A 12,892-nucleotide genomic window follows, 5' to 3' on the forward strand; every position below is an offset into this window, starting at 1 on the left:
CAACTAACCCACCAACAAACCAACCCTCCCACCCACCAAACATTCAACTAACCTACCAACCAACTAACCCTCCCACCCACTAACCAATCAACCAAACCACAAACCAAACAATCAACCAACCATTTTCAATATCTTAGGTAAATACGTTCAGACCAAGCAGTGTTACATTTTGGAAAACATCTCTAGCTTAGTTTAACATAGTTATGTTCAATTTCAACAAACCATACTTGGAAGAGGTATTTTCGTCACATTTTTATAATTAGTTTACGTAATAGTAAATAGCAATTTAAGCCCTACAGGGGTCATTACGGTGTCTTTATCACTGATGATATTCCTCGGCATAACAAATGGTGTTCTCAAATAGTTTTTATCCAAAGGACACTTGAAATGATGATTAGTAAAGTGGATGTGACAGCAGAGCATTTAGAGACGATATACTTCACTCAGTAAACAGTTAGCTCAGAAACTTTAACCTGCAATTTACCAAATTACTTTTGTGATTCCATCCATTCATCCATAAAACACCTTTTTTTTGTGACATACTAACAAATGTTAGCGCTGAGTCAAGATATTGAACAGGCTTGTTGGTCGCTCCACTAATTGTTCCTGTAGTCGTGTTAGCTAATGTTCCCAAACGAGGAAGTCGAGAACAGGCTATGATACCTCCAACAGTCACAGAGAATGGCTTTATGCTAATTCTACCTTTCATCTAATCACAGCGTTCCAGCTACATGAAGATGTGCACTGTATGAATAGATTAGACAATATTGTAACCGAGTCCAATGTTGCATTAAACGCATAGTAATAAGCTAATTTCATTTCAGTCGTACCTTTACAGTGACTTCAGAATGAATTCTAATAAATGCAAGGCTAAATTAGAAAATTAAAAGGCATACAGATATTCAAAGTTTCTTCTTATCAAAACACAGTGAAAGATATATTCAACACTATTCAAACCTGCTCAACCTTTAGTTAAATCATTTGAATTATACACGTGTTTAATAATATACTAAGAGGAAAGCCTCTAAAGTCTCGGCTTCCAGCTGGTGTGTTCTTACCGGACAGTTTGTCTCAAGAAACGGTCAGGGTCCTGGGCAGTGAAGGTGGTGAGCAGTGACCCCGCAGGCAGACCCTCCTCCAATTTGATGGACTTGGGATTGGGGCTGAACTCTGGACTCTCGTTGACGTCCAGGATCCGAACGGAGACAGTCGCCGTGGACTGCCGAGGCAGGTGGATTCCACGGGCCAGTGGAACCTCGTTTTCTGCCTCCACCGTCAGCATGAAGGAACGGGTCAGCTCAAAATCTATGGGCTGGACAGAAGAAGGGTGGGATAGGATGATAGTGATGCAATACACTGGAGGTCCAACAAAATCTACATGGGCCACCTTAGGAAGGAGTCATGCTGAATGTGTTTAGGAGTCTAAAATCCTTTACAAATTATAAAAATATAGTTCGCTCTTCCATATGGTAAGATAGAGCTACGATGAGTAGGACATATAAAAGGAAGAAAAAGACAAACATTAGCGGGATAAAACTAGATTTGTTCCAATACCATTTCTTCCTTCCAGATACCAATCCCGAATGAACCCCTGAGCTGGAGTATCGGCTGGTACCGAGTACCGATCCCATCATTTCTTACAAAGACATATTCAAACCCCCAAAATATACGATTACTGTGAAGGACCACAATGCTCCATATCATATCAAACCTCACTTTTTGGAGTTTTTTTATGTTTGGAACGCTCATTGTGTATTATCATGAAATATTTAGTTACTATTTCTGTACTGAGGAATGAGTCCCAAAACCTTGAAATGACTCAGCAATTTTTGCACCTCTGCTTCCCTCGTCTCAAAGTCACAGGGTTTTTTGAATGTGTTTTTGGTTAGATGCCTGAAATAACGTTTACAGAAGCTTAAGAGATTTAAACGTTTTGTTCAACAACATGAAATACATCAATAGACACCCCTCTTGTGAACTAAAGCCTAGTTTATACTCGCCGCAGTGAAGCCGACGCGAGGACGCCATAAAGCGTCGTAATCACGGCAGGCGCGTGGTGCACGTAGTGGTTGCAATTGATTTATTGTAACTTGTCGCGTGCAGCGGATCACGTGACTGTCACCAATAGTTCACTGATAAAAACACTAGTTACACGTGTAGGGATTATACGAAGAAGGCTAATCCACTTTAAGATGCTTTAGAAACAGGAGGTCTTAAAAATCTTCATTTGAGTAAATATTTTGCAGTCAAATCTAATTTTTTTATAGTATATTCAACCTTTGTTTCTTTATAATGCATTTAATAATTGACTAGTTTCTTTCTTGTACAAAGATAATAAAGTAGTCCATGAATATGAGATATGAGTTTACAGTTTATTTACAATCCCTCCTCGTAAATAGTGGAGGTTGGTTTATGGCATTGAGTCGGTTACACCTACAGTCTGTGGGCATCTCCACAACACATATCAGTATCGGTAACTTGTTTTGCCACAGATTCTCACACTGCTTCACATCATTTTCTACAGTAAACCTAAATCCAATGGAAAAATCTCACTGGCTTTCAGTCGAGGGAGCCAGTGCGATGCCAACATCCGAGGTGATAAAAATGATGTACAATGGCGGTGACTGCTCGCTATTTGTGCATTTCTGTGTGTGTGTTCAAGGTGAGCAAATCCCACCTTGACCACAGTGAGCAGGCCTTCGTTGGTGGTGTGGTCGGTGGGGATGGAGAAGCGTCCGGTGGGGTCTCCGGCGATGATGCGATACACGGCGCTCCAGGCTGAAGTGTGGGGCTGGTCTTTATCCGTCACAGTCAGGTTCGCCACGATCACATTCACCCTGTTCTCATGGACCTCCCCGAAGAACTGAAAGGCGGACAAAAAGACAGACACCAATGTGTCACATTGACAGGAAACAGGAATACATTAGACCCTTTGTAAAACATGAATTCACAACTTTAGTTTGTTTACTTATTTATTATACCTTTACTGTGTGAGAACGTCTTTATTATGCTTGTTTTGATCTTGTTTTTCTACGTATGTCTCTTGTTTGTTCGTTTGCACTATCCACTCTGCTGCTGTAATAAGATTTTCTTTTCTTATCAACAATAAGTCCAAAGTGGAGATGATCGCTCCTGTTTCCCAGAATAAAGACCATGTTTCCCACAAACACTGCTTCTTCCTGTCCAACAGAAACATGTTGGTCGTTTCATCGCCTTTTCACTCCATCTGCCTCAGCCAATCAAAGCATCAGTGCCGTTTAGGAGAACAGCACCATGTGCCCCGGTTTGGCTGTTTCGGAACCATGGCACTCCCTCTGTGTGTGTGTGTGTGTGTGTGTGTGTGTGTGTGTGTGTGTGGACCTACTGTGTCGGTGGTGAATTCGGGCGGGTTGTCGTTGACGTCGGTGATCCTGACGACAGTGGTGGCCGTGTTGGACAGGCCGTAGGTGGGGTTCCCCTCCATGTCCGTAGCCTGGATGATCAGGGTGTACTGGGTGACTTTCTGGAAACAGAGAACAAAGGGAGTCAGCAGCTGACCCAATACTTCAAACAAGTTTGAATATTGGAGCATAAATCGATGTAATTAAAGAGGTTAGACAGAAGTAGAATGTCTTTCAGTCAAAGCCCCATCACAGCTGATGACTGAGTCACCATTAGGTCTGCTCAACTACAGTGTTCACAGAGTTAATGACTGTTACATCTAACAGGGGTTCTGCACATATTTTCAATACTTTACTTTTATTAAAAGATATTTCATTTGGCCATCCATGGGCTGAGGGTTTGAAATCTCTGCTTAATATGAACTATTTGTCATGCTTGTTCCAGAACAGGTTACTGTGTGATACTCCGGGGATTAGAACCAAACTGCTCCTCATGCACAGAGAAACATGGTCCGCTGACACATGGTGTCAACTAAAGTCACAAAGGTACTGTCTCTTAAAGAATGACTATAGTGCAGAACGTTATGTGAAAGGGAGAAGACACAGTATCTAGTTTGGGCTGGCCATGGTATGTGCACAACACCAAGATAAAGATATCAATCAAAAAATAAATACATTTAGTATAATATAATAATCTTCTCTACATATAAGAAGTTGACTTTAACACGGGGTAAACTTAATGCTTCCTCTTCTAAAACGAAAGGTTTTTAATTATTTATCAAACCTTACTTACAAAAGGCACTGATACAAAAAGATGAAGGAATTATTCTGTGAGCATTAGTGGGAGCCATGTTTAATGATATAGAGACACAATTGTCGTGTTTCTAATCATGTGTTAGAATGTTTAACATGTATTAGATTTAGATGGATTTATACAAACAACTTTCAAAAAGTAAGAGGCAGACTCGATGGATTTTCGAGCCGATGAACAAAATCCTTCAAAACAACCGTTGCCGGCATGCAAACAGCACGACGGGACATTCTGTAGCATCTACTGATGCAAGAAAAGAAGCCACAAGCTGTCGTTCCACTGCAGGAGATACTGCAGGCTGGGCACACATTCACAGGCTGAGAGGCAGCTGCTCCATGTGGGTTTAGGCATGAGCCTTACAAAATGTCCACCCAAACACACACACACACCTCCCGATCGAGCCCCGCTGCCACGGTGATGATGTCACCCGTCTTGTTGTTAATGGTGAACATGTTGGAGGAGGGGCTCTGGGGATTCTGGGAGAGGATCTTGTAGCGCAGCATCCCATTAAAAGTTTTTGGATCGTCCTTATCCACTGATGTCACCGTCATGACAAAGGATCCTGCAAGCGAAACACACAGCGAGTCAACACAGATATGTCAGTGACGAGGGATTCAATCCACACCAAGCGTATGTGTTTACCAGGCTTAGATCCCTCCGGTACAGAGCCGTTGAAGATGGTGTGTGTGAACTCTGGTCTGTTGTCGTTCTGGTCGATGACGTTGATGACGATGTCGATGGGGTTCTCCACCTGATTCCCATTTAGGTCCACCGCGTGGGCTCGCAACTGTAGACACACACACACAGACACACACACACACACACACATACACACACTGCTTTAAACTGTTTAGTCAAACGGTATCACTAGTGCAGAGAAGAGATTCCTTTCAGTAAAATGGATTATGTGATTTCAGTGGTAGACCCGGAGACCCCCTTTACGCCTCGCATTAAAATGCATTTTGGGTAATCAGTTTGCAATCATGTGCTTGACCACATGAAAGTACAGGTGGACGGATTGTGATCCGATCAGCCAAACCACCTCCGGAGGTGTTCAGGGACGCATTGGACAACAAGTGTAAATGTACTTTGTGTTTTCAATCCACATTCAACAACTTGCCGTGTGCGGCCGTCAGCATGTTAGCGAGCTATGCTAATAGCGAGACAGCAAAAAGAAAGCTTGTAAAAATGGATATTCAAGACACTCGAGGATGGAGTTGAGACGAGACAAAGTGTGCTTTCAATTTGGTCGGTTAAAAGTGAACAAAGCCAAAGATGGCAATGCATATCACCAACCGACCCATTTATGGAGCAATGTCTGAGCAAATGGTGGGAGAACGGCTACAACGCAAACCAGACGGGGATGTGACGTCCCGTCGCTTGAGCTGGACGTCGCGATTGTGTCTCAATGTGAACACTGGAGACACATATTACTATCAGGCATAAATAAATTTAGGTTAGATCATATCTTGATACAATTTTGGATATGAAGGGCATTTTAATGCAGGAAGCTAAGGGGGTTCAGGGATGTCAGATCTCAGCAGATAACCATACCGAGGCTCCACCGCCCGCTCACTACAGTGCGCTCTCTGACTCCATATGACACCAAAAGTTCAAAATCTGGGTTTCTTGGCTTCACTTCCATGGCATTAAGTTATAAACCAAAGTATTCAGACCTGCTGGTGTCAGGGGATCACCAATGCAAGATCATTCAGTAGGATTCATCCTCTGTGGGCTTTGAATATTTCCACAAGATGTGATAGTAATCCAACAAATGGATGGTGGATTGTGGGTAAAAAGTATTCCAATCAATATTTAGCTGCTATTTAGGATGCAGGAGCCCTTCAGAGCGTGTGCGTCATCCTCAAGAGCTCCTGACTCTTTTTCAAGTTGTCCTTGTTTGTTCCTCGGGATGTGTTGTGAGCTGCCCTCGCAGGTCTGAGCATGAGCGCTACAAAACAGAATATAAGCCGTTTTCAGCTTTTAAATTCATCTCAGACTGGAGTATTCTAATCATGAAAGAACAATGGGTCAGAGCATTGAACACATGTCTCAGAACATTCCAGTGTTTTATACAACTTCAATGAACATAATGTCACTTTGGAAAGGGAGAATTTTTTTTGTTATTTATCGTCTTTGGTGTTCCCAATTAAACTAGCAGGCTTGTGTAATGTATTTATTTAGCATAAGACGGTCAAAGATGCTGAATGTCGCTATTGATCAGCCTTGGACTCCTCGATAAGTCGTTCCTTCACAGCGCATCAGTATGAGGCTCTCCAAGAGCCAAGGTCTCCCTCATGAATAAACATCCCAGCTCCCTGCTACAACTACATCCAATCACATGAATATTCATCACACAGCTTAAATGCAAATCACCCCGCTGCGACTCCAGATTTCCACTCCCCCGTGTGAGTCGTGTGTGTGTGCATTCCTACAGATCAAAAGGTGAGACTCTGCTCTCAGAGGTCTATGTGACTGTAGATATAGTGAGCAAACACCACACATCTATACAAAATATACTCCTCTTCATCTCTGTGAATGAGGGAGAACATAACCAGCAGAGAGTGACAGCAAGGAGGAAAACAAACACTTTGGGGGGATGACATGCGACAGAGGGGGTGAGGCAGGCTGAGCAGATGAAACAGGAGGTAAACCAGTAACTCCACTGCGTTACGGTCGCTGTGACATTGCATTCTGTGTGATTTCAATCCAGTTTCAAAGTCCTAGTTGAACCCATCTAGGATCAACTTTTTCAACATTTTAAGGAAAAGTTTGATTTGTGTTTATTAGCGTCACTCACGCTCGATGCGCCTGAGAGGAGGAGGGGCTTACCTCTAGCTAGATACCAACATTTCATCAACCATGGCCTAAATATCCACTATTGCTGCTTTGTACATGTGGAAGTCAGAACGAACCCCAAATAAACAGATTCTGCTGTGATTTAATTGCAAGTAATAGAGCAAAAGGAAGCCACAATAACTACATAATCTGTATTCATGCTTTGTCAGGTCTGTACCCAGGACGACAAGCAAACGGCTGTTAACATTTTCTGAATGGAGTTTGGATCTATCGGTACGAGGGTATGCTGCAGCTCCTTCATCAATAAATAAGGCATAAATATGGCAGCAACGTTATTGTTTATACCATAGTCTATGGTTCATACACATACATCCATACACATATATGGGGAACTATTGTAGAGCTCTAGAGCATTTTTTTTCCAGCAATTTCTGATTCAACAATGTCAGGAGGTCAGCGACGATAGGAGGAGAATCTCTCATGAACATTTCTTGGTCAAGCTGAAACATTTCAACCAATATGTATCTTTGCATTGTAATCACGCACAAAAAAGTTTGTTTTTCGCATTTGGTGGACACACACCGTTAGAAAAACTGAAAAAAAGACACGTTGACGTTGTCAGTAAGTAAAAATGAACCCGGACTGAAACGTTGACCTCAGCTGTGGCGGTGTGAAGAGTCTTACATGGAAGTTGGAGATGTGCTCTCGGTCCAGAGGCTTGGTGACGGACAGCTGGCCCGAGATTGGGTTGATGATGAAGATGCTGGTCGGAGGCTGGTCGGCCCCGGGGCCCGTCACGCTGTACCGCAGCATCCGGTTGTTATCCCGGTCTGAGCGGATCTGAAGAAGGACAGACGGGGGAGGAAAAGTATTTTAAATGAGTTTACCACTGGAACAATGAATAAGTAGTAGAGTAAGTTTTAAAATAAATATTTCACTTCTTCGTTTCATCTGCTGCATCGACTGTTGTCAGAGTATTTTGGGGGATACTTCCTCCCAGTAAGCACGGCTGCCTGTTTAAAAGGTAAAAATACAATAATATACAAGGTAAAGTAATCTTTCAGAGTTTGACCTGGATGTGTCTCGTACGTCAGTCTGACTTTAGGCTCGCACAGGCAACATTCCACACAGCCTTGAGGCTGCTGCAATACTATTACAGAAAATGTGATTTGAGCTGAAGTCAAAAATAAACTGCGACGTCTGGTGCACCATTAATATTCCGTACGCTGTCCATGTGATCGCAGCCGAGACGAGAGAGGCAGCGCTGGGGAGACAGGGCTCGACACAAACACAAGAAGAAAGACAGAGGACGAATATGGACGTGGCACCTTTTACCTATAACAATCATTTCAGTTGAAGATGTGATGCACTTGAAAGAGAGAGCAGTGTTATCTGAAGGATGTTCTATGTGCTCCTCATAGTATCCCTGTACTCATGTTAACAGAAGTCCTTAACATTCACAACTGATCTCAAACACATCCAGGAGGAGGAGGATTTGTTAGCTAACCGACATTGTTCTCAGAAAGACTTCACAGGTTTGAGATCCAGTACTAGTGACGTGACTTGGTGGGGCTGGGAGTGATATAGTGCCAGCTCTCATTTTCAAAGCAGCAGCCATGTCATAGTTAGAACAACCTGTACGACTTTTTTCAGTGAAGTAAAAAATTGGCATATAATGTCATCCTAAAGGAACGATGGCTTCAAAAAAGTTGCAACAATAAGCTTAAATTAATTAGCAGTTGCTTTTCTGAGAACAAGGTAATCTGATACTGCATCAGCCTCAATTAGCTAATCCAGCTCTTTGAGTCAGTGTGGGCCTGATATTCGATATCAGCGCGTTCATATTTGGGAGCAGTCTATCTAACAAAATAATCAAAGCTCACCTATAGAGCTCCAAAAAGCTAGCAATGCTTAGATCATTTTGTTACATATACTGCTCGCCGAGGTCCAGAATGAAATTCCATTCTCAAGTTACACATTAGTTACTAAACCCTCCAGGAGATTAGGTATCCGGTCGTGTGTGTGCATCTCTGTGTCTGTCCACATCTAATCTGGAGTACTGATGGACCCATCAGCCTGATATTGTCCTTGCTCATTTATAACGCCAACCACAAGAGGTCCTTTATCACACAGTTATTCACACTTTTGGAAATCATATTCTATTGACTGTTTTATACCGTAACGGGCTGCTGACTCCTCACTACTATTAAGTGGCTCGTAGGGGCAAATGATCAACAACTGCTTCAGTTGGACTTTTGTTTCAGCTTCGGATTAGGAATTGTGTGAGTGAAGAGCACTCTGTTAAGCTCACATTCTGGATGGGGGTCAGTTGTGGTTTGTATTTATTCAATCAAATATCACAGCAGTGGTTGTTGCAGACACACCTGGCGGAGATCTGCGGTGTACTGACTGCATCTTTCTAGTTGTATCTATAATGTAGCAGTCACAACTACATGGGTAGGAGAAGAAAGAAAAGTCAACAACATGTCTGTTGGTGGAGGCTCTGCAGCTCTCAAGGAACGCCTGAGACTGGGTTTGCTTGTGTTGGTCACTACTATTTGTACATCTCTTAAGAACTTCATGCCTGGGGTTTGACATCGTATGTGGAGTCCCCAAGGGGTCAGTTCTTGGTCTACTGCTTCAGTTCATGAATGTTTCATCATCATCCAAAAACACAGTGTTTGTTGCATAACTCTGCAGTCCTGTGCAATAGAAGCCTGAGTCACATTAAATCACTAGTTTGCACTAGAGTGCATGGGCGATATACATTATGGATTGTACCACAATGTAAGCCGTAGTTACAAAAGATATGGTTCTATTGGTCTTCAAAGTACCTGTAAAGTACCAGACAGTGTAGTTGCTAAAGGGGATCTTACGTCCAAGGCCGTGCCGGCAACTTCAAACTGAATTGGAATGTATCTAAAGTAAGAGGCTTCTCGTCACAGCTGGATGAAAAGTAGTTCATGCTTTTATCTGCAGTTGCTTATTGCAATGTGCTCCTCACTGTTCACCCTACAGAGACCGCGTGGCCTCTGGGGTTTTAACCCCAACATCATCATGTTGCACCACTTCTCAGATGTCCGTGTCGTCTTGCTTGTACGTGTATGTGCCTTCAATGCTCTCATTGTATTTCCCTTGTAATGAACATTACATATTTATTTCCCTGCTTTGGGGCTAGTCAGCAAAAAGTCCTCACAGCTACAGTAAGACGGACTTGCTTTCATGCGTGTGTGTATGTGTGTGTGTCTTACTCTGACTAGGTCCTCGGGGAACTGTCCTCGTGAGTTCTCTGGGACGTTGATCGGCGGAATGACCCAGTCCCTCTTCACCCGCCTCAGAGTGCCATCGCCCCTGACAACCACGCTGCGCCATGGAAACAAGATCTCTGGTACCCGCTGAGTCAGTGTTGCATCACCGGGCTTCACCTGCAGAGACAGTAAACAAGTGTTGTGTGCTGGGCTACACACACACACACACACACACTCAAACACACACACAGAGCTGAGTTGCAGAGCCAGCCTGCTGGGAGGGCTTGGTGACTCAGGGTATTTCCGACCTCATTCCACTGGCTTGGATTAATGCTCCTATTATAGTCTGTCTGATAAATGACCACCACCTGTCAGTGTGTGTGTGTGTGTGTGTGTGTGCGTGTGTGTGCGTGTGTGTACTATGCAGCCACGGATCTGCATGACTGGTCAGTGAGCAGAGTCCACAGAGGACGATAAGGAAAAGGAAGAGCTTCTCATTTACTCGGCCCTCCGGCTTTGGGTATCTTCACCACGTTGTGTACTGATAGTTTCTCAAGATTTACAACTCTAGCTTTACCAAGAACAATGGAACAATACAACTGCTGAATAAAAGAGTGGATGATTTCAGTGACTGACTTTGCCTCATACGAGTCAGAGAGGCTGAGAGGGATTTGACCCAGATCATATATCAGTTGTTATGGTTTCTGGTCCTTACTTACTTTCCGTGTATGCATACCTGAATATTGATCCTGCACAAATGAATTGATGCTTCCTTATATTTTTCTGCTGTGTGGATTTGAGTATGAGTTTAATCTTTATTTTTTTCCTTCATCAGAATGACCTGTTTGATAATGTCTCATATGGCAAATTTAGTATAATGTCTATTTCCACAGCAGTCATTCCTCCAGTACAACAACAGAGTCATGTCACACTCACCACTTCACTTTTGGACACAAACACTGTTTTCATTAATTTAATCTTTCGATTGTTGTTCAGCTACAGTCAACAACATGCATCACTCCCTGCAAGACTGTTCACATTTAAAGCCACCGGGACAGGGAAGGTTCATCTGTGAGATGCTGGACATCTTTTAATATTATCAAATAGTATGTGGGAAATATTGGGTGTCAATGAAAGTAGCTTAACAAGAAACACAAATTGCAAAGTAGAAGACTGAGAATTTACTGAATGAAATCAAAAGGAGTTTTTATCAACAGTGAATTAAAACAGAAGCAGATCAGAAAACAGAGAGGCCTCTAAAACAGAGGTCTTCAACAGGGGGTCCGCGAAGTTTTTGGTTGATTAGATTATTTTATTATTTTTTTTCCCTCTAAACATGAATGTGTCCATTATTTTAATAGTTCAGGATTGTATGAAAGATAACAGGTATGTTTATGCATGGCAGTGGCACTAATAGACCATCACTCATTTTGGTTTCCACATTTATGTTTAAAATAAAAACATCAATTTGAATAGCTTGTATGATGATTATCATGCAACAGACAATGTTGATATTGGCATTGGTATCAGCTGACAAGGCATGTTTGTAAAAGGCAGTGGCACGGCCTCCCTACTCACTGTACCTTGCACATGTTTAAAATAAAAACATGAATATATATGAACCTGTGTATTATTTGAATAGCTTAGTATTGAATGCACAATAAAGAGGTATACACGGTACTAGGCCCATTTAATATAAAACACTATTTTATACAATATATATAGTCGGGGGTCCCTGCTCCATCTCTCTATCAGTTTGGGGGTCCTTGGCCTGAAAAACATTGAAGACCCCTGCTCTAAAATATGTGTTAAAGGAAGTAAAGAAGAGTGGCCACATAGACGGTAACTGCTCAACACTTCATGTATCTAAGGTGTTATTATACGGTGAGCAAGTCTGATCCGTCAGGCGGAGACGGATTTCACTGACATTTGGGGCTTGGTGGGCGGTAAATATGACGCCCGTTTGTCTCACTCTCCAGTCTCATTTGATAACAACCCTGGTGGTGTCTCTCAGTTGAAGGGCACAGCGCTGACACGCCTCCTCTGGCAAATGACTGGCTGTTAACCGCCATGGCTGCTCCTCACGACTTCTCCTCATGAAGGATTGCTGACAGCTTCTTTCACTCTCCGGGATTCTCCTCGCTGACGACACCGAGCGACAGCGAGAGCAGCTAAAACATGCGGCAGCCAGCTGTTTCTGGGCCGCGTTTTGAGGAACAGCCAATCAAGGCCAGCGTCTCGTCTAAATACATGCAGAGGGCCTTATTATCGCCGTCGAACATGAAACAAACCAGCAGATGGCTGTTTGACTCACTTTGTCTCTGCAATCAGCGCTTGGCCAACCTCAGACGCCTGCTGGGGTGGAAAAGCCGATTTTATATCTGCACATAGTTCATCCACCATTACTGAAGCCTCGGGGGGGAAAAACAGCCCGTCACGCTCAGACTGTTTAATGATTCTGGTTGTCAGAAATTACAACTCTCCCTCTTAGAGAGGCTTCACACATGACATCCTCCTCAGACTCAGATCCAGGTATGTGTTAACGCTGTCAGGTTCTGTATGTGTTAATGAACTCACGATTATTCAAATATCTAATGACTCAAAGACAGATCTGTGTGCACTGTATATTCACTATAGACAGTAGATCTGTGTGC

The 12,892-nt window shown here is 42.9% G+C and overlaps 1 protein-coding gene across 1 annotated transcript in view; it reads right to left on the bottom strand.

Moving 5' to 3' along the window:
* LOC116400779 (cadherin-2-like) overlaps positions 1–12,892 on the bottom strand; it is a gene marked incomplete at its 5' end in the record, with an annotated part of 54,419 nt that overhangs the window by 40,005 nt on the left and 1,522 nt on the right. Inside the window, 7 exon segments of the mRNA XM_031878812.1 lie at positions 1,011–1,312; positions 2,678–2,863; positions 3,365–3,502; positions 4,581–4,753; positions 4,834–4,978; positions 7,675–7,830; positions 10,242–10,415. Coding sequence (XP_031734672.1) covers positions 1,011–1,312; positions 2,678–2,863; positions 3,365–3,502; positions 4,581–4,753; positions 4,834–4,978; positions 7,675–7,830; positions 10,242–10,415 — 1,274 coding nt within the window.

This window comes from Anarrhichthys ocellatus, unplaced genomic scaffold, assembly GCF_004355925.1.
Source record: "Anarrhichthys ocellatus isolate YVR2014 unplaced genomic scaffold, GSC_Weel_1.0 scaffold204, whole genome shotgun sequence".
Lineage (NCBI taxonomy): Eukaryota > Metazoa > Chordata > Actinopteri > Perciformes > Anarhichadidae > Anarrhichthys > Anarrhichthys ocellatus.